General features: G+C 39.8%; 3 protein-coding genes across 6 annotated transcripts in view; 2 read left to right on the top strand and 1 right to left on the bottom strand.

Moving 5' to 3' along the window:
* The window catches only part of mfsd4ab (major facilitator superfamily domain containing 4Ab), a gene marked incomplete at its 5' end in the record, with an annotated part of 26411 nt that extends 9054 nt beyond the window's left edge, over positions 1-17357 (bottom strand). For 2 of the 3 annotated variants that reach the window (XM_084367939.1, XM_084367940.1), the window contains 2 exons: positions 9617-9720; positions 10944-11074. In XM_084367939.1, coding sequence (XP_084224065.1) covers positions 9617-9720; positions 10944-11074 — 235 coding nt within the window. Of the gene's footprint in view, positions 1-9616; positions 9721-10943; positions 11075-17289 lie in introns of those variants that run through there. The other variant, XM_084367941.1, reaches the window with a different exon arrangement.
* lemd1 (LEM domain containing 1) lies at positions 11158-16688 on the top strand (the record flags this gene model as incomplete). 2 transcript variants are annotated; one of them, XM_084367943.1, is made up of 11 exons in its annotated part: positions 11158-11352; positions 12964-13066; positions 13210-13347; positions 13449-13504; positions 13748-13795; positions 13909-14064; positions 14265-14351; positions 14471-14563; positions 14703-14783; positions 15116-15189; positions 16000-16688. In XM_084367943.1, 11 exons carry the CDS (start codon positions 11158-11160, stop codon positions 16310-16312), a joined length of 1344 nt encoding a protein of 447 aa, XP_084224069.1. In that variant the 3' UTR covers positions 16313-16688. The 2 variants fall into 2 exon arrangements, with proteins under 2 accessions (XP_084224069.1, XP_084224070.1); XM_084367944.1 differs by lacking the exons at positions 14265-14351; positions 14471-14563; positions 14703-14783.
* pm20d1.2 (peptidase M20 domain containing 1, tandem duplicate 2) lies at positions 16772-22199 on the top strand. The gene is made up of 13 exons (XM_084367937.1): positions 16772-17180; positions 17317-17403; positions 19028-19263; positions 19379-19465; positions 19573-19706; positions 19865-19984; positions 20147-20222; positions 20309-20370; positions 20455-20533; positions 20636-20707; positions 20809-20974; positions 21067-21166; positions 21544-22199. The coding sequence occupies exons 1-13, from the start codon at positions 16961-16963 to the stop codon at positions 21671-21673; spliced, it is 1569 nt and encodes a 522-aa protein (XP_084224063.1). The 5' UTR covers positions 16772-16960; the 3' UTR covers positions 21674-22199.

Raw genomic sequence — 22199 nt, 5'->3', positions numbered from 1 at the left:
GGGAAAGAAATGAATGAATGCATGAAAACTGATGAATGTTGTCGATGTTGAACGTTCATGCCAGAGATTTACGTTTAAGTTCATGCCAGAGGGGCATAAGTACACAGTATATAGCATAACTCAAACCCTAACTCAATGTTGTTGCAGTATCGTTTTTGTTAACAGTCACCATAATGTAGGAAGAAAGTCTCTGAAACTGAAATTTCTCTGGGGGAGGTGCCATAGCCAAAAATCCTTTCAAAATCCTTCCTATTTTTGAGGTCCCAAGGTTTGCAAACATGCCCATCATTTATATTAAAAGTGTATTAGAAAGGGATCTTGCACCAGCCAGTATGAACAGGAGGAATGATACAGCAAAATAACAAGTGTTTCAAAGTTCATACAGCGTCTGACTATTGTTCTATGATGGACTTATTTGAAACTGTGGTCTAGCCAATTGCTTTGTCTGCCTATAAATACATTCAATCATGTTCTAGTCGCTACATTGAGTATGAAAATACATTGGTCACACATATGTTAAATAAAAAAGCATTATTTTCTTACAAAATGTATTCACTAGTAAGAACAGCAGGAGAAAAAGGCCTGACCTTGCAGGAGAGATCATTTAATACGTCTTCAGAGTTATCATGAATCTTCAGATGTGTGCACATTCAGAATGTCATTTGAGTTTTGCGCTGTATTGCAACGAATGTGAAGCCTTATTCTCCAACAGTCCAGGCTTTAATATCATGTGAATAGAAGTTTAAGCTCAGTGGAGCGTTGACATTTACCCAAAGGCTTCAATCAGCAATTCTCACCCAGGATTCCTAAAAGCGCAGCAGCCGATCACATCTGGAGCCCTCTGAATATAATGGCCTCTGTCAGCCAATTCCCACTCTGAACTGCGGATGAATGGAGCGATGCTGCCTCTGTTGATCCCTGTTATATTGGCTAATTAAACCCCAATGCTGCAAGCTGTTAATGATGGTTATTATTGGTCCCATCATGAATTATTTATTAGTGGCCAAGCCATGTTTTGCTGGTGTGTCTACACTTTGTTTTGCACCATTAGCATCTGACATCACCTGAGACGTCCACAAAATATACACAATATTTGTGACTGATATTAATCTACGGTACATACATACAGTACGTACACAAAGCTGAGCATTTAACATCATGTCGTACTCATCCTTAGATTTAGGTTTGAAACGTTCTGTTGATGATGTAAAGCCGACATTAAATCCTCTCGGTGGGATTTTAAGGTCTAGGGTGGTCTCGTTTTTTAAACTGTTACAACAAATCCTGGAATATATATCTCATTAGGTGCCACTCAAGTCCAGCTCAGAAGGTTTCAAGCCCACCAGAAGCTGGAACAAGTGCATTTTGTAATCGTATCTTTAAAAAATGTCTCAAATGTTGATTGGGAACTACTACTACTACTACTACTACTAATAATAATAATAATACATTAGACTTACTGTATATAGCGCTTTTCTAGATACTCAAAGATGCTTTTTTAGGGGGGATTTTTTGTTTTGTTGCTTTGATTTTAAAAACAGTTGCCAAATTACTTTCTCTGCTGAATGTAAAGTGGTAATGCATCCACTGCATTTGCAAGTCCTCGAGATGACTGATTTGTTGTTTGAAACCCTTGAAGGAAGAAAGCTGATGACAACACAGTCCACTACAGAATAGTCTGCTGTACCTGAAAACCAGGGCTGTCCAAAGCGGGGACAGCAGGCCAGAGTTAGCCCATCATTAGGTTCAGTTTGGCCTTTCTAGTGAAAAAAAATGTGTTTTGTTGTGGGAGGAAAAATGCTCTTTAAATATGTAAGATTCCTAATTACTAATTATTTTTCAGCATCTGAGCATGGAGGGCAGATTGGCAGTCAGTATAGGGAATCTGGGATCTTAGTGCCATTTTGCATCTTAAAAATACAATACAATAAAAACATTTTTTCCTTTTGGCCCGTGTCCGACCAATAACTGCCATTTTTGGCCCTCCAAGGTAAAAAGGCTTCCCTGCCCTAAACACTTAATGACAGGAAACTACAAAAAAAGGGTTGCAAGCTTATAAAAAGTCTAAATGCTCTTTTTGAAAGTTGTTGGAAATGTATTATGTTTGAAGGTCTTTTAATGTTCCCATGTAATTTTACAACTATGAATAGCAGCCCATGGAAAATAACAGCCTTTTCAACTGATATCATCGACTGTCAGAGCCTACGTTAACCAAACAATGAAATCTGTGCGATTTTTGGTGGTTATCCCTGCAGCGTAGATTTCCTACCTTATGATTTTGCTGTAATTCTAGGAATCATTGTCCTCTATTGAGAACAGCTGACTAAAGAGTAAAATGAACAAAGGATTAGTTTCATAGTGAAGTACGGTTTTTCTAAAATGGATGTGACAGAAACTTCCAGACCATCTAAGGCTTAGACTGAGCCAACACAGGAATAGAAATCAAGCATTGTGCCCATTTTCATGGATGAAATGCTCCGTCAGTATATCAGCACAGATAATAATTTGAGTGTACGACCTCAGTGGATTTTAATGAAAGGCAAGTGATGAATCAAAACCCAACATAAGGAAACAGATTTCTGTATTGAGGACTGAATCAGCTTTGTTACCCGGGAGATTTCACTGTCACAGGCAGAAGAGAGAACAACTCATGCATGCAGCTGTCTGGTAATATATGTTTGTACACACATCCGGACACAGAAAACACAATAGTGATTTATTCTTTTCTATCACAAGATGTCTCTTGCTTTCCCCTTCCTCTCCTTCTCCCTGCCCTCCTGTCCCCCCGCCTCTCCCGACACAGTTGTAGGGAGCAGAGCAATGATGCGTGTCTTAGTGAAACCTGGTGAATAGTAATGAACCGAGCCTGTGTGTTTATTTGAGGGAAAGCAAGAGGAAGACAGAGAGAGAGAGGGAAGGGAAGGGTTTGAGGGGAAGGAGGAGGCGGAGGAGGAGGAGGAGGAGGTTGAGGAGGAAGAGGTGGGGGGGGTAGACTGTGAGTGAAAACAGGGCTTCTCTTGCGGCACTGATGCAGCACAAGCAGCGGTGAGAGGCACAGTGGTGACTGACAAGAGATGCAGTTGCGTTAATCCTTTACACCCTTTACATGATCGCCTTCGCTCTGTGTCAAACAGCTCATCAGCCATTCTGATCAGGACGACATGACATCACTCATTAAAACCTTTAGAAAACAGTTTATTTTCTCCGGGTGTGCTTCATTATACAGTAGCTCATTCTCCCTATCTGAGCCCCCCTCCTCACATCTAGACAAGGGGGAGGAGGGTGTATTAGTAGAGGAAACGGATGGAGGGGGAGAAAGCTGAGTGTGACTCAGAGAGGGGCAACAGCACCTGCTGTCTTCATCCCAGATTCACCAGGCAAAACAGCAGTCTCTCTCTACTAGTGATGGACTGTTGGGAGGACAAAGAGGCCCAAACAAAGACTAAAAGACTCTAAAGACACCAGGATCTTCAGATCAGTGCTGACTGACTGAGCCACTGCTCATTTGGTAATTATTTTTGCTCCTTGAACCTCTACCTCAAGCCTTGAACTGTATGTGCAGGATGACAACAACAAAGTTTAAACCATCTCCGAGGTGATGACATGAGCAGCAACCCAGATGAAAATTAATAAAAATGTGAGAGCCTCCATTTACAACCGAGGAATAAGTGACTGGAATATTCAGCAACTGGCTGCAAAGATCAACTAGAGTGCCAGGGCTGAAAGGAAGGGAACAAACACAATAGCCAGCCCCCCTACCTCAGCCCCTCTTTTATCCTTTTCCATCCAGGACCCACGGGCACTCTGCCAACTTGGAATCTTAAGAACTCATTCAAAGAAAGCCAAAGAAAGGGACTTGTTTAAAACCAGGACCCATTCTCTCACAGTCTCTTGTTTTTCCTTACATTTCCCACGTGAAGAGAGGGATTTCTGGATGCTGTTTTCTCTATGACATCGCAGCTGAGGAGGGGAGATGGGGAGGCAGAGAGGGGGGGTTACAAGAATTGTCATTCATCTAACGTTTTTGTCAGATTCGTGGTTTGAGAGTATTGTGAGCGAGTGATCTCCCCTCTGAGCCCTCTTTCTCCCTCTCACGCTCTCCCTCTCTCTCTCTCTCCCAGTTTTCATTCTGCTTTTACTCCCTCTGTCTCCCCACTCTCGCTCCTGCTCACATAGTAACTCCTCCCCCCCACTACCCATTGTCTCTCCATACAGTGTTAGGCTGAGGGGATGCCATACTCGTTCCAGCGAGGGACGCAGGAGAGGGAGAAGGAGGTAAGAGTCAGATTTATGGCATAAGAATGCATCCGGCACGAAATGCACGTCACTGTTACTTTCAGAAGTATAAAGTGTGCCGGTGAAGATATTGCTTTCGTCAAGGATGACAGTGAGGATGGGAAGCTGCTTCTCTGATGCTTTCATGTGTTGTGTGCAGTGTTTCAATGTGTTTTGGTTGTCTTGTCCGCCAGTGGAAGGTGCTTAGGTGTGTTTGCAATAAATAGAAATCAGGCGCCACCCCTTTTTTCTTCATCTTTGTCTTCAAAACAAGTGTCTAAATTGTCAGATATTAATAATTTGCTGTGTTGTTCAAGCTGTGTGGCTACAATTTCTCATACTCTTCTAGGAATGTATATCTAAAACAATTAAAAACATCTGGCTGCTGACGATCCCCTGAATTGGCTCCCAGCAGAGAGCGGCCATGTACGATGTTTAGGGATTAAAACTAATCCTCCCTGTGGCTGAGATTCACCTTCTTGTCTGGACAGAGTCTGACACAGGGGCTTTAGTAATTTATGCTGAGACATGCATGAGCACAGGCTCCCTGGAGCTCAGTGGCAGTGGTCATTTCTTTGAACCTGGGAAAGGCTGATTGAGTAAACACTTTCCCTCAATCGGTGGGTAATGTTCTCTGTCAGAGGTCATGTGAATATCCAGCATATGTAATGCCAATGAGGATTAATCTAGCTTGGCTGCACTGAGTTAGAATAAAGTTAGGATGTCTTCTGATGAAAGTTATGACATCTTGGAACGATGAGAGAATAGAAGAAGCCATGTTAAATGCAGCAAAGGTATGAGAAAGGACGTGAAACTATCTGACAGAGTGGTTTTACTCCACTTTACCGCATTGCCAGAAAAAATTGAAACAGGTGCATTAAAGGACGACTAGACATGGTTCTCTCAGTACTGGACAGTTGCAGCCTAGTACAGGAAGCTTTGTGTGCTTGTTCAGAGGGAAAAAAAAGGAGAGGCTGTCTCAATGGGGCTTTTGTTGTTTGAGTTGGAGACAGCAAAAGCACAAGAAACACTGACTGACAAATACCTGGCCCCTCTGAGCCTCAAATACCTCAGCGTTGCACTTGATACAATGTCAACAAATGCCTCCTCTGTCTTCTATAGTAGCCCGTTTCCTCTCAGTCCACAAGACTTTTTCATGTTTTTATAAAGGCTACTGTTTTCTGAGCAGACATCTGGGTGAGCAGATTTGGCCTGCATAGCTGGAGTGCTGATTCTCCACTCACTTAGGGGTTGAAAACAGTCCAAAGGACTTCCAACAGTTTCGTGCTGAAAATTGTTGCAAACAGTCTTGTGTTTTGGTTCATGGAAAGATTCTGAATAAATTCAGAGGTTAAAAAAGACAAAACATTCAAAAAGAGTGTGAATGAACTTCTAATCAATCAAGCCTACTGGTAGCGTTTCTGTGCATTAATGATAGTTGACTCATCAGTTTGATGGCTTTGATAAAAGAGGCACAAGAGCTACTGCATGGAAATGTTCATATCTGCAAAAATGTTTTGGTCATTAATAAAAACTGCTCAGCTTTCGGAGCCCAGTGGTTGCATTAAAATGCTGAGGTAATGATCTCCTTTGTGCATGAGGAAGTCAAGCAGGGGGTTGCTACAGAATATAGAAAGACTTTACGTAATCTGTTTTGAATTCAAAAACAAAATCCTTTTGATTAACACTGCACCTTTTCCCCACAGACGCTGATTTAAAACTGCATTTTTAATCAAAGATTATTCTGCAAACCCCCTGAGGAATTGAACAGCTAGCAGAATATTGTTTCTAAGATTCAAGCACCGGGTAGGGGTCGATTTATTTGAGTTTGTGCTGTGAAAAATATAATTCCCTCGGTCTAAAGACTCACAAGACAGTTTAATTTTACTCCCCCCGGGCCTCAGATGAACACTTCCAGTTTCTTTGGTTAATTATTCATGTGGATGTGAGTTTTTAAATCCCGACTGTTGTCTGTAAACTGCCCCTGTGTTTTCCTCCCACATGACAAGCTTTCGGCTCTAACTGCGTGATTTCTCAAACTGCATCTGAGACTGATTTAGTATCATTATCTTCTAAATCAAACCACAAGTGTGTCTTATGGCTTTCTATTCCTATGTGAGTTCTTTCTAACATGTCATGTAGGGTTTAAAGCCATTGGATACACAGTGGACAGTCAACTTATAGGAACTGTGATGACTTTTGGCAACAAAAATCGATTCAAAACATGGATATAATAATAATCATTGCAATTTGTAATGTAAGTTTAGCTTGTGTAGCATTTTGTTCAGCTATTTGAAGCATTTAAAATCTTATGTAATGAAATCACCAGAATGTTTTCCCACAGCATCTTCGTCATCTTTCTTTCCTTGCATTAAACTTTTTGAGTTGTAGGGCAAATACAGATATTTCGAGTTGGAGCGAACATTAGTTGTTTTCCTGTATTTGTTTTGGGAAATGCATGATTTTCATAAAAGTTGTGACTAAGCAGAAGGTCAAGGACATGAAACAGTTCTCTTCCTGCTGCTGTGAGCAGTTCTACAACTTTCATGAACACCTTACAGCTCTACTTTTTTACTACTGGGGAAATTAAATCACAACTCCCTGCATTTAAAAATGTGTTTAATTTAATTACTGTGCTACATCCTACATCACAAATTATTTTATACATTCAAATTCTTTCTAACCATTTTCTCAGGAAATGATCCTAGTATGACCCTTGCCCCAACCACCATGTTTTTTGCATGTTCAAAGGGGTAGGGTGTCCTTTATTTTATTGGGATAGAGGGGTAAGGTGAAGTGTAAGGGCTACATGGCCCAGGGGCACACTTTAAAGATGTATGACAACTCTATGTCATTTCAGTGTATTATGGTCATTTCTTTATAACAGGCATAAAACAATTGCTGCTAGTTAGCTGACGTCTAGCTAACTAGCTAATTTGTGCATGATAGTCTTGCATTTTGCCATACTTTCATTGTTGAATTCCCTCCTTTTAATGGCACATGTTTGCTGTTTTGTTGTTTTGCATTATAACAATAAAGACTTCTTGAGTATGAAATTTCACTAGCGTCCGACAGCGAAGTTGCTGCACTTAGTACCATTCCTCTAATATCAGTGCAGACTGGCAGGGTGGGAACATGGATTGCTAATGTTAGCCAATAAAGCACCACTCGTTGCCAGGTTAAGAAGCAGTGCTCATATTTATTTGATGATTGACAGCATGAAGTTGCGAATGTCTAAAAATAATGGAAATGGGATTGAGCCTTAGTTCAAATGTATCCAGTAAGACATTATCATTGTCCAACAGAGCTTCAAAAAGATAAAACTGTAAAAATTCTGAGCATATGCTGCAAAAAATTTACTGACTATTTTGATTGATTTGTTGTAAAATGCAGTGTTTTCATGTGTTCCAATTAATAAAACAATGAGGTAACATTATTCAATGAGTGAAAGTGTGACAGCCTGTTTTTTTGTCACCTTCTAGCCCTCTAGGACATGAAAAAGCATATTATGTCACAGCTGTGATATGTACGGGAAAAGAAAATCATACTCAGATCTTAAGGGAAATATCAAAATTCATAGGAACAAACTGTCTTCGCCTCTGGCTGTTTCAACCAGAACACTTTTTAACTATAGTTATATATCGGCTATATAAATATATAAACCAATGAGTACTGTATGTACTGGCCTATCTTTTGGATTCAAGTTAAAATCGGGAAATATTTTGATTCATCTTCGTTCATTTTGTTTAATTTACAGTGACCAGAAAGAAGAAATATTAGCTGTTTAGTATTCATCATGGTTTTCATTAACTGAGAGCAAAAATGGTGTGCTGACCTGCAGCAGTGCTAAACCACATAATGTCAGTCCCAATTATAACATTTATTTCATGAAAAATGAAATGGGCACTTCCAATTCTTTACCACTTTTATGTTTTTGTCCTGATTAAATGCTGGAGCTGAGTGTTTAATGGTCATTTGGATTTTGATTGTAATGTTAATGCTGCTCATTTTGGATGGAGGCCAGAAGAGGATACTGTGCAACAAGATTATACATTTTAAACTGTATCATCATGGGTACATGGTGTGCACCTTAGCCAGCTGAGGCATCACAGCACTTGTAAAGAGTCCTTCAAATTTGGCCTCTCATGGTTCTCAACCCCTTCATGTCGAGTAGATTTTTAAAAAGGATTTCAAGAGCATTCAGCCTTCTGACCGCAATAACTCTCTGCTGAATATCTCCAAACTTGGAACTTGGAAGTAGTCATACCAGACTTAAAGTATTCAAGTATTTATTCTTGATTTGAGACTTTTACATTCTTTTATATCCAGTATATTTGTATTTTAAGACCAAGCAGCAGTTTCTTGACCTGTACATGCGTTGAATCATTGAGTAGTGTCTGCTGGCCAACAAACAGTCTGATTGATATAAAAATGTGGAAAAACATATCAAAAATAGAGATTCAAAATCGAAGGAGGCCAATCTTTTTGAATCTAATAATAAAACAGTACACGTGTTCGCAACTGATGGTTCCCAATCAGATAACTCCAACCCACACATTGCTTTGGAAATCCCCACTGAAAACAAAATGTTTTTCTCGCGTCACCATGTGTTGATCCAATCTAAAAACGGTACAGTTAGAGTTCACAAGAGTAAACAGCACAGCAGGTGATCAAGTCTTTTCAACTCAGACTCAATATGACTGCAAGGGAAGTAAACACCTGCTGTCTCGTCCTTTCATATTTCCAAGCACATAGCAGCAAGATACTGAGGTTGTCAACTCATTTAAAAGAGTATGTTTAGCTGTTTTGGAAGATTTGTAACAAATACACACTAAGAAATCCCTCTCTTGTGAATGGAGTCAATGTTGTTGTTTTATTTTGCTTTGCTTTGTTATTATTTGGAGAATTAACTGTTTTCTCTTAAAACAGAGACCCTTTTTCACGAAGAAGAATGAATGCTCTAGTTACATCAGTACCAGATGTTAGAGGAGTGGAGGGTTGGTTGTTCAGCTGGGTCGAATAATCATGTTTTTGATAAAGACCCCTATAGGTACCCATGATCCTGGTTTTCATGATAATTGAATCCTACCAGGTGATTCCACTCATTTCATACTGATAAGCTCTCTACTGTACTAGAGTACTGGCATATTTTTTACAGCAAGTTTTTACGGTGATCAACATGTTTGTTGGATCAGATGCCTGCTGTAGTGGTTTGGTTGGTGAGGGTTTTTAAAACATTCAGTACCCCCGGCTTTACAGATAATCACCTGAACAAACGAACGAACCTGAACGAACTTGTTTTTTTTATCTATTAACAGGTGTTAGCAAAGAAACTACTCACCACTTCTACACACACAAGGTGAATGCATCACTTCGGTAAAAATGCAGCAGCAGCATACACCAGTGACAGCCCAACACCGACGACAACCAAAGCCAAAGTCAAACCTGGAGGTCAAAGGTAAACATTGGTTAGACATTTGTACTTAAAATTCAACTGTATGAACTAACTTTGATATTTGTGGTTCCCACTAGACTGTTTTCAGACAGGACATTCTTACATGTCCCCTATTTGAGGTGGGACGCCATCCCCCTTGTTAGCAAAATGACCAAAATGCATCCCAGTTGTTAACATGCCATCCGTCTCTATCCCCCCCAAGATCACTGATAGACGGGCTGCTGTCCAGGTACGGACCCAAATGCTATCATGTTCGGATGCAGACGTTTAATTTACAAATTATAGAAAATTATTATATTTGTACAAAGTGTTTCAATTTGACTACGTAGTCTTGACTATTTGTCCGCCTCGTTCTTGCTCTCTGTCTTTCTCTCCTCCTCTCTCCTTCTTTGAGCTGTCAGTCAAAAGGCACACTTAACAAGAGTATTTATAATATGATAAGAGGCAGGAAGAAGGGGACAATCCATATACATTTCTCACATTATTCTGATTGAATACTGGGTTGCTGTCAGCAGTGCAGTCAGGTAGCATAAAAACCTCACTCTGACCTGAACCTGGCCAAAACATTCAATGTCCATCGATGGAAAAACTGACATTTTGCAAGGGTCATATATGAAAGATAAATAACATAAATTAAATATTTTGTTCCCTTCAGGGGGGATGGGGAAAATTATAAAGAAAATTCTAATAATTAATAATAATAATTTTTATTTTTTAAGGGGTGCTGAGATGAAAAGGTCTAAAATCGCCTTTAACTTTTAGAAATGCAAGCTACTGCTGTAGCTAGCAGCTGGCTAATGTTACACACAAACAGCTATTCACGTGCGTTCTCTGGCGCTAGCAGTGACTACTTTTGAAATCACCCTATGACAAGTCAATATGTCTATTTAAAAAAGGCATATCATTAATTAGTTAAATTTGATTAAATTAATGCTTTTTAATATGGGCAGCTCCGAGCCTCCATAGCAGTTGAGTAGCTAACCTGGCAAAAAGCAGTAGGCTAAGGATAGCTAGCTAATAACCGGTTAATATTAGCTGCAGCCCAAAAAACAGTAAAATAGCTGACCAAAGCCATATTTTATCATTTTAAAAAATTATTTTGAAGTTTATTATGATTCAATAAAACGGTCTTAGCAGTAATTCAAATGTAACTAATCAACGGCAAAGCTAGCTACACACATTTATGCTAGCTGTCTGTACGTTGTCTCAGTACCGGTATGTAAAGCTTCCTACTTGGCTGTCAATCAAGTCATCAGGTGCAGCTGTTCCCAGTTCAGTCGTTGTTGACTCACAGACCACAGGCAGAGGGGTTTTCTCCCAGCAGCAGCTTTTAGTCGAGCACATCGGGCCGAGGTTTTTTTCTTTTTCTTTTACACAAACGTAAAGAAAAGCAACTGTTTTTAATTTTTCCGCGTCGTCCTGGTGGCATGCCGCTGTTTAAGGAGGACCCTGCTCACCTCTCTAAGTCTCGACTCAAGTCAGACTTAGTCGCCCACAATGTCGCGCTGCCACCTGCCAAGAGCAGAAAGGAAGTTTACGTGGAGTTGCACTTAAAACACATCGACCAGAAAAACGCAGCGGATTTCTCCAGCGACGAGGAGGAGGAGGATCAAGATGTGGCAGTGAGTTGATCATAACTTCCAGCTTAGCCTAACCATGATGATATAACTCCTCCTGAGTGTAACCAGTCTAACTTTAAAACCCAGTTTTGTGACATATGCTTCCTTCAATGCAATCAACCATTATATCTGCTAATGAGAGGTTGTTTTTGCATAAAAAAACCTTGGCATGGACTGGAGTAAACCCATGCTGCAAGGTTAACAGCTGTGGAAGCAGAGGAAGGGGGGAGATATATGGGTCACTGGCCACCAAAACAGTCCTCATAGCTTACAGAAGCATTTGAGGTCCCTGACCACTGAGTCACCAGCTGTATAGTTGGTATAGGTTTACACGAGACGCTTGGCGGCTGCCATTACAGTCGTGTGCATGTGCTTGCAACACCTGTCACACTCATTTATCTGCAGCCAGGAGGAGCAGTAAGAAGCCTGGAAGTTGTTTCTGTGCTGTGTCATGGGGGTAGAAGGGCTGTTTGGACAGACTGTGTTTAGTCTGTGTGGGCAAAGCATCCGATACAAAGTCATCTGTTCAAGATGTGCACCCAAGAGAAAGAGCTGCAACACCAGTCACTGTATTGGTTAGTTGTTTTTATATAAGCAACTAGAATGGCATTCAGTAGAGCGCATACCTCCATCAAGGCCCAACAGTTCCTTTTAATTCAGTCAAGCCTAATCTAATATCACACCCTCTGCACCAGAAGTCAATAGTCTGGGCCGAGACCCATCCTCCAATCCAAGTTTCGTGGAAATCCGTTCAGTAGATTTTGTGTCATCCTGTTGACAAACCAACCAGTAAACAAACTAGACTAACAGATTATCAAACTACCTCCACCAAGGCCCAACAGTCGCCTTTAATTCAATCAAGCCTAATGCAAATAAAGCATATTAAAATCTGCTGGATCCAGCCCCTAAATATGCCAGATTTTTGCGTAAATCCCTGATGAAAATGTCGATCTTGCAATGTTAAAGAAAGTAAGAAAAAATCTGGGATCCATCCCTTTATCCTGATCATTCAATGGGGTCTACTCTGGGCGGGGAGACCCATCCTTCATTCAAGTTTCGTGTAAATTGGTTTTGTTGTTTTTGTGTAATCTTGTTGACCAACCAACCAACCAGCAAACAAGCGGACAAGGGTGAAAACATAATCTCTTTTGCAGAGGTAATAAATCAGATTATCTCTTAGTTTAAGACTGTTGGTCAGGCGTAACAGCCTGTTTCGAGATGTCACCCGATGCACTTTTTACTACGCGATTAAATGAGAAATTAATTGGAAGATGAATCAATAATGGCGATAATGGTTAGCAGCAGCCCTGCTCGTAGTGGAGTGGTTTTCAGAGGGGTTTTGTTATGAGGAGCTCTGACAAGTAGAGTGCTTTACAGTCAAACTCTAAGCCTGTCATAGGTATCTGATAATGCAGGCACTTTGAAATATTGTTGGGCTCTACCCGACACTTTTTTTTAACACATTCTTCTGTGGTTGTTCAGAATAGATAACATACAAATCAGAAGACCCGTGAAATACACAAATTAAATGAATATTAAACAGATTTGGACCTAGAAACTACTGGCATTCAAGCTGCAGTCTTTGTCTAAATTCAGCAAATTTTGTTTCGTCAGGTGGAGGAGGAGGATGCAGAGGTTCTTGACCCATGTGGTTTGACTGATGATGACCTCAAAACCGCGCTGCTCAAACATGGGTTTAAAGCTGGACCCATAGTTGGTAAGACAGCACTTCATACTGTTTTGAAAATGTACAAACAGGATTCTGGTCACCATTAATGATTTTTTACGTGTTGAGACGTAATGTTTCCCTTTACTCTGTTTTAAAGTCTGTATTAAGTAAGTATTGTCTGTCTTTACAAGCCTCCACCAGGGCCTTGTATGAGAATAAGCTGAGGAGGCTGCTTCAGCCTAATGGACACGACCGTCTGAATGGACCAGAGAAAGATGTATTATACTCGGACAGTGAAGAAGAAGAAGAGGAGGAGGAGGAGGAAGAAGGTATGACCAGGAATGCTGATGACCTATTAATCTAGTATGTGTTTGTTTATTGTTGGTGTCAGATAATCATATTATTTGTATATTTTCTGTGACTTGTACAGGTTCTGAAGAAGCAAAAGAAGAAACTGTTAAACAGCCAGACCAGGAGAGTAGCCAGGTGAGGAAACTGTAGAAGTTTTTGATACCTTTTAGGTAAATGATGTGGAGCTTCCCACTAATGCATTTTATGAAATTGGGGACCTTACACTAACTATATACTGCCTGTTTATAGATCATCTTCATGCATTTTGGCCATAAATTGTCCCGACAGTGCCACTTAGTGGTCACAGGTTGCAACTGTGGAAGTGCACCTTGAAATAAGCGCTTGCATTTTGAGTGTTGGTGTTTGTTTGTTTTCCAGAATGGTGATTTTGTTTACCCGCAGTGCTTTGTTCCTTCATCAAGGCTGGTAAATGTTACACATATTCATATTTTTTTGCATAAAATTCTTTCAACCTGATCCTCAGGAGACACTGATGTGTTATTTTGTTTTCTTTGTTTGATTGGGTCGATCTTTCGTAGCGTGCTCGTGCTTCGAGAAACAGGGAACCTTGTCCCAAGTGGAATTCAAGGAATGTGTTAAAATCATCAGAGCGGAGTCGGTCTCGCTGCTCGCAGATTCCAGTAGGAATTAGTAAAGCATCCTCTGTAGATCAACGCTCAGGATTAGGATCAGGGGTAGGCTGGTCTTATTTCTCTTGTGGATTTTCGAATTCTCTGCATTCCTTGTTTAGACTGACTTTACTGTGCGTACTTTTCAAGCCACAAATTGGGTGTTTTTTTGTCTTACAGTGATGGGTATTTCACTGGTGTGTATGTTTTGTGATGAATGATGCATGTTTTTCTTGTTGTTAACATAATAATATTCATCCTTACAGGTTTCACATGGATCACAATCAGCTATGCCTAATGGTTGCTCGTCATTTTCCTCTCAGGCCTTCAGCATCACTCAGATGGTTGAAGAGGAAAGTTAACTCCACATTTTTAAACCCACATTCCACATTTTTGTATTTAATTTTTGTTTGCGAGTAATCACTGCCCAGGGTGCTCACTCAGTAATGTACACTGTCACTTTAAACAACAGATGGAGAGTCAGAGGTCACCCTTTTCTAGCACAGACACTGAGAGAGAGTTGAATGGGAGCAATGTGCAGGAACGTTGGTCGCAATCCAACAGGGTCAGTAGTGCTCACTTTGTTCAGTCACACTTTAAGCTTAAACTTTTTTGTGGTTGTTGGAGAGGTTCAGTAGAGGTGGGAGGAAATTCAGACCACAGAAATCCAGTGTTTTATAATCTGCTACGTTTCTTTTCCTTAGCTGGACACGCAAATTGTGGACAAGCGCAACCGGTCCCTGTACTACACTCCCGAGGTCTCCCCTTATAAACGGGAAATGAAGGCATAACCATCTTCTCGCCGGCTTTTACTCATCTGTTTTTATTCCATGTCACTTGATGGGTGTGTGTGTGCACGATCTACAAGAACACACTTCGTTTGGTGTAACTGCTTCCTTAAGCAAGTTTTATATAACCCAAATTACAAAACGATAACCTTAATACTTGCCGTACTTTGTCAGTATGTCAATCTTTGCTCATTGCATCAACAATCACCCATATCCTTCATTTTTTTCCACCTGACTTGCTGGACTTCCAACTCTGTGGGACACTGCTGGCTGTGACGTATTTGTGTTTATTCTGGTGAACTGTCAGTAATTTTGGCTTTCTTTTCTAGCCTCCTCTGGAGCCTGTGAAAGATCTTCTCAATGACTTGATTCAAGACACTCAGGTCACACCAACAGGGATCTAGTAAGTGCCACACCAACACTATAATAGTGCAATTAAAATCCCCTCACGGCCTTCCAAATAATATGTTCATGCGTCAGCCATTTTCCTCTGATGTCACGCTCAAGGTGGGAAGCTCGAACGCTGGGATAATGTTATGTTTTCTAGGTTGCAAGTCTTAAAAATGTAGGGAATCTGACAAATCGTTATTGTTTCATCACTTTCCGATTGATCTGCAAATGAAAAGATGATGGACAGTTAAAATCTGGAAGGGCATCGGGCCATATTCAAGGTAAAATCACATTTGATAACCTGTTGGCTAACGTTCAGCATTCAGCCACCTCCTAGATAACATTACTGTTTGATTACAACTAGTGTGTTTAACATCCAGGCTGAAATAAATGTGTCCAAGATGTGTGTTAATGTTAATTTACACCTTTCTTATCATATCTTGCAACACTACTAAACAAAATGTTATCTAGGAAGTGGCTGAATGCTGGGTAAAGGAAGGTAATGGGTTATCAAATATGTTGTTTTACTTTGAAATACAGCCCGATTTCCCTCTGGATTTTCACTATCAACTGTCTGTTAACAATATTTCCAATTCCCTATTTTTATAGGAAAGCTTGAACACAGCAGAACGACATTTGAGCTTTCCAAAATGGCCGCTGTGTGAATATGGTGTATTGCTAAGTGAGATTGGGTGTCACAGAATTAGATCAAATGTAGAGAGAATTAAAGATGAGGGGTGATACACGGACAACTAGCATAATGACAGATTTGTAACTGGATTATCGGCACACATACCCTGTTTTCTTTTGTGTTTTTTTTCAGTGCAACACGTCGGAGACCCATCAAGGGTGCAGCAGGGAGACCTATCGAGTATGCGTACCCAGACTCTCCAGCCAGTCCCACGACCCTGGAGAGACGAGAACTGGAGCGCCGCCTCGTGCCCATCCACATACAGATTTTCATCTTCCTCATTGTTGTGGTTCTTTTGTATATCATTTATGCTTGTGTTGAGGAAAACTCGCTTAGTCCGTTTATGGCCTTACTAGACGGTCTGAACCAAGAGCCAGACAGTGAGGAGGGGCTCCTGCTTCAGGCTGAGACACAGGACACACCAGCGCCCTCTGGAGAGGAGTAAATCTGGACTTTTTAAAAAAATCCTCTGCATTGACTTTATTTTGTTGTTGTTGTGGTTCTTGTGGCCATGATGACCTTTTTCCTGGGATGTCTTCAGGAAGCACATATTGCTTTAAAAGTTAATAATTGGGTGTCTGTGATTGTGTGTGTCTGTATGGGAACAAACTTCAACATCCAGTTTTACATGTTTATTTGTTATGGATGAAAGTTTTGTCAATTGTTTTTGTGTAGTGGCTCAAGACTTTTCTCTCATTTAAAAATAATAATTAGGTGTGATAATTGATGGTGCCTTTTTCAATGAATTTCTGTCATTGTACTACTGTTTTTTTTTTAAATATTTGAACCATGTTTCAAAATAAAGGATGTTTCGCTTCATATATTTCGTGCAACTGATAATACTAGCTAAGTGAATGCATGCAGATATACAAATCAGTAGGGACCCTTCATATAATTAAATCACTTTTACTAGGCCACATGAGGGAGTACAAGTTACATTGGTACTTTCTAACATAGCAGGCTGATTACTTTCTCTCCAGTCACAGGTGTATTGTTGCTGTCAGGCCGGCAGGTGTCTCCCTTTCAACAACCCTCAGCTTGAATCAACCCTGCACACACACAGTGAAGCCAGTTCCGCTATCACAACACTACAATGACAGACTCAGGGCCAAAGTTCAAAATACTCAAGTTTTTAAAGATTATTATTTGCAGCTTCATCCTTACACTGCTGCTGTTATTTACTATAGCATCTCTCAGGACTCTCTCACTGGACGTAAACATCGGACTTCAGCTCGCACGCTGGGAAAAGACGAGTAACATCTCGCTTGACATAGACCACCACCGGAGAGAGGAGCTGCTTGCTAACTTTAAAGGTAATTTTTTCAGCTTGTTAGCTTGTGAAGTGTAACTGAATAACCGTGTCTCCCCCACCTGTGTGGAAAAGGAAGGGGGTAGAAACGTGGAGAAGCAGCCGCCACTGACCAGACTTGTTTCTGTTCATTCATGCAGAAGCTATCCGGATCCCCACAGTGTCATTCTCGGAGACGGAGATAAACACGACCGCCCTGCTCGAGTTTGACAGGCTCCTCAGGAAAGGTAAAAGCTGCTGAGAAGACACCCCATTTGTCTTTTCATGCTAGGCACTGGTGTGTCGTCTGTAACGGCTTCAGACACATGTCACATGATGTCTTAGCCGAGCAGCTCTAGCTAAACGTTTGACAGTTCACCCCAATGGTGTTTAATTGGCGTCAATACACGTCCGAGAGAGAGCTACGAGCTACAAACTGGAGCTAACGTTAGCTAGCTAAAATGGTTCTCAACGGTCGGTGTCACTCCCCTCTTTCAGTCGCTCTTTATGGCTGAGAATGTGTTTGTAACACGCTGTTGAGCAACATTCACGTCATGTTATTTAAGGTTTTCTAACAGATTACAGTCACAATGGTGCCACTCTACAGGTGTCAACAGACCTCACGTGAGAACCAGACCGATATATTGGTCGGCTGATGTAAACAGCCGATACTGGCCCATGGCAGATAGTGTATATTGGTGTCGGTGTTCAGGCTTTGGGAGTAACGCTATACATGAAACAGGATTACGCAATTATGATAGAAAAAAAAACATAATTAGAAAGAGAAAAAATAATATACACAATAACTGTATTCTGGTAAAGTTACAGGAAAAAAGATGTTATTAGATTACACGTACATTCAGTAAAAAACAAAAGGGGGTGACAAACAGGATCACAATTTTTCAGATAGAAATGACAAACACTTCACGAGTCTCACACAAACCGAATCAAACCGAATGCAGTCGTTATTAAAATGAATTAAAAGCTAAATTCTTAGTTTGCATATGTTTGGAGTTGAGATAATCCACAAGTAGCGGAAAGTAATCGAGTTACAGTTACTTTAATATTATGATACTTGGATTTTTTTTGGTTTTATGCAGAAAAAGATGCTTGAGGTCATTAACCCCTGTGAAGTTTACTGTTTCACTGCTCTGATGTCATTTTGGAAAATAAAGTTTATTGATTCACAGTAAAATTACATCCATTATGTATGTATCTTTTCACCACATTTGAGGAATTATTGCAAAAATGTGTGTTTATGTACAGTACATATTCTGTGTATGTAAGAATATCGTTTTTATATATCAATATCCAATTTTTCGCCCCCCAATATCAGTTGTGGCATCAGCCCCCAAAATCCAGAGTCAGTCAGGCTCTACTTAGCATATAATGCTAGCTCCTAAGGTCAAATGATCGCTCACAGCCTTTCATCAACTAAGTTTTAATTTCAGGTTTCTCATTTCTCTCAGGTTTCCAAACCAGGTAATATAAGTAAGATTAAGTAAGAACATAAATTAATCCTCACATTCAAGAAACTGGAACAAACAAATCATTGGCATTTTTCTTGAAACTTCAAACTAAAATGATGTATCAGTGATCAAAATACCTGCTTTTCAACTGATTTTCGTTGACTGATTAAATAGTCAATCAACCAATTGTTTCAGTTTTGTTTATTTAAGTCAGACATGTTAGTCCCATATTTGTGACATGGTTTCGATAAGGAATTAAAGGGATACTCCAGCAATTTAGTAGAGTTTACTCAGACTCATAGGAGACTGACTAATACAACTAATAGTCAGTATTGAGAAAAGTAGGTGTGCAGACTCGCATGTTTTGCAAGTACTTAATCTTTTACTCTTTTTCCTGTGTCAGCCTTCCCTACAGTTTTCTCTTCAAGCTTGGTTCATCATGAATTGGTGGCCAAATACAGTCACTTGTTTTGGGTGCCAGGATCACAGCCTGACCTCGTGCCATACATGCTGCTGGCCCACATTGATGTCGTACCTGCCTCAGAGTCAGATGGCTGGGAGGCCCCACCATTTTCTGCCCAGGAGATAGATGACTTCATCTATGGTAGAGGGACCATAGATGACAAGAGCCCTGTAATGGTGAGAAATCAAGTGATATTTTGTGTGATGATGGCTATTATAAAGAATTGAGTTATATATTTATTCCATTTTCTTTTACCAGCCAAGCAAAACTGATATGTTTTATTTCGTCCAGGGAATACTTCAGGCACTGGAGTACTTGCTGATAAAAGGATATGCTCCACGCAGAGGATTTTACATCGGCCTTGGTCATGATGAAGAAGTACTTTACCTTTTTATAAAACTTGCACTTTTTTGATATTTTTTTGAAATAATAGTTTAAAAAAAATCTTATTTGAATGTCTGTGTCTTTTGATATTTGTTTTGAAGGTCAGTGGCTACAAGGGGGCAATGAGCATAGTACGTGTCCTGAAGCAGCGCGGTGTACAGCTTTCATTTGTCATGGATGAGGGCCTAGCTATACTTGATGGAGTCATTAGTGGTCTCGAAGGACCTGCTGCCCTGTGAGAACCTGCCATGCTCTGTTGTAAATGTGATCTTTAGTTTGTAGCTTTTTCGTAGTAAAAGTTAAGTCACTAGTATAGCCTTTCAATTGCATGTCTCCGTTAAATTGTGTAAAGAAAATATATAAGTAATTGATGTGTGTGTAAATGTTTTGTAGAATTGGGATAAGTGAAAAGGGTCAGGCCACTGTAAAGCTTAGTGTGGCTATGCTCCCTGGTCACTCCTCAATGCCTCCCAGGGAGACCAGCATTGGGATCTTGGCTGCAGCAGTCAAAAGGTGAGAGGAACATTTTCTTCAAATTGAGAATTCTAGCTCATTTAATTGACCTAAGATGAATTCTGATGTTGTACCACATATTTAATTAGATTCTACATTTTTACCACTCCTCAAACAAAAAGTTTAACTCTAAGACTTACATTTTGTCGTGCACTTCCTCAGACTAGAGGAAAACCCCATGCCAAGATTGTTTGGTCATGGGCCTGAACGTGGAACCTTTGAGCATCTGGCCCATAAGGTAAGAGGGGCCAAGTATTTTTCTGTTACATAACACAGATATCAACACAACCCTATTGTTCTCAGTTTCTCAATTTTTGACTTCAGTTTAAGCTCCCAATGAAGTTGATAATGTCGAATTTGTGGCTGTTCGCCCCACTCCTTGGCAGGTATTTACATCCTAAAATTAATTTCATGTTTTCTTCTAATCGTGTCTATTAGAAATAATAAGTTAATGTTTTTGTTTTTTTCAGGGTTCTTGAAAGAAAATCAGACACAAATGCTTTTGTAAGGACAACCACAGCAGTCACCATGTTTAATGCAGGAGTTAAGGTATAGTTATTTTTATAAAATCAAAAGAAATTCAGAGGAAATTAAATTTCAAGTTTTTCTTAAAAAACTTAGAAATCTCCTAAATTCTTTCCCACCTTGTAGGTGAATGTCATCCCTTCCCTCGCTGAAGCTTATGTAAATCTACGAATCCATTCGGCACAGTCATTACAAGAGGTACGGTCAGAAATTTCACCTTTTCTTTTGAGAATTCCTGCTGTTCACTGCTCTGCCTATCAATATTCTGAGTTGATAAAGATGTGTGCTGTTTCGTCCAGGTCCTAGACCTCATCCAGTTGACAGTAGGGGACCAGCGAGTGAAAATGGAACTTGTTGATGGGTTTGACCCTCTTCCTGTCAGCTCTACTGATGAAAAATCCTTTGGCTTCCAGATTATCAAGAAAACTGTGTTGGACATGTTTCCAACAGTTACAGTTGCTCCAGGTAGAATCCAGATATATTCAATATTATATATATTTTTTTGATTAATGTCCAAGTTTCCCACAAGTGTTTTGATATAATGTTTTAATGTGCAGGTATATGTATTGGGAACACAGACAGTCGACACTTCAAAGACCTGACCAATGATATTTATCGCTTTGCACCCATCTGGTTTAAACCAGGTGATGCTCAGAGGTAAGAATCTAATATGTCTAGCACTGAATAAAGTCTTAACAAAGCTTGCTGTGGTCATTATAGTAAACTGCCTGTCTAAAATGATTTCTGGAAGACTGAAAGGCAACTTTTTGGGATAAGTTTCTAATTTGGTCCCATGGTTACATCAAACTTTTGATGCAATAGCGTTACCTACGTGACCTGTACTGACTTTAAGTTCCTCTTGAATCATTATAATAAGAAGAGTTTTATAGAACCAACCTTGTACCTTATTTAATTCTCAGCATTGGTAACAACAACCCATTATGCAAGAATAATGACAAATAATGGAAAGAAGGTAATGCATTTTCTTCTTTTTTAGATACCATTAAGGAAACATGTTTGTTTCTTTTTCTTAGATTCCATGGCATCAACGAAAGGATTTCCAAAAAGAACTATGAAGAGCTTGTAGTATTTTACTCCAGTCTGATTCAAAATTGTGACATTCAGAAGCTTCCCGAGCCTCACAGCTCTGTCCACGAACTCTAAGGAATTCAAAAGCTTGTTATTGTTAATCTGAAAAATTTCAGGGACTGGACCATGACTTACTGTATAGTCACTAATTTTCAAACAAAATTATGCGATACTGCATTTTAGAGCCAAAAGGTGAAATTTTCCAAACAGAAAACTCATGTCAATCTTCCTTGATGACATACAGTATTGACCTAGTTGGGATGAAATGAGCCTGAGATAACTATGTGGAAATCCTCTGCATATGTGATTAAGATTTTGTGGTAGGCTGCTGGGGTAATTTTTGAATTTTAAATTGTGAATGTATAAATGAATGAAATGATAAGACTGTGGTACTTAAAAAATTTGAAGTTTGATGGTTAACATAATTTAATGAAATCACTACAAAATATTTTTATATAAAAAGACTTACTGTGGAAATACTGAATTGTGATTTTTTAAAATGTACAATCTCTATTTTGATTGACTCATTAAAATCAATACTGATTTGAATTTGCACATAACTTGAGATGGGCATCACTTAAAAATACAGCAGATAACTTAA

The sequence above is a fragment of the Pagrus pagrus genome (genome assembly GCF_965226575.1).
Source record: "Pagrus pagrus genome assembly, chromosome: 11".
In the NCBI taxonomy this organism is placed as follows: Eukaryota; Metazoa; Chordata; class Actinopteri; order Spariformes; family Sparidae; genus Pagrus; species Pagrus pagrus.
Note: the sequence above shows the minus strand (reverse complement) of the source record. Positions and strands in the feature narration are given on the sequence as shown.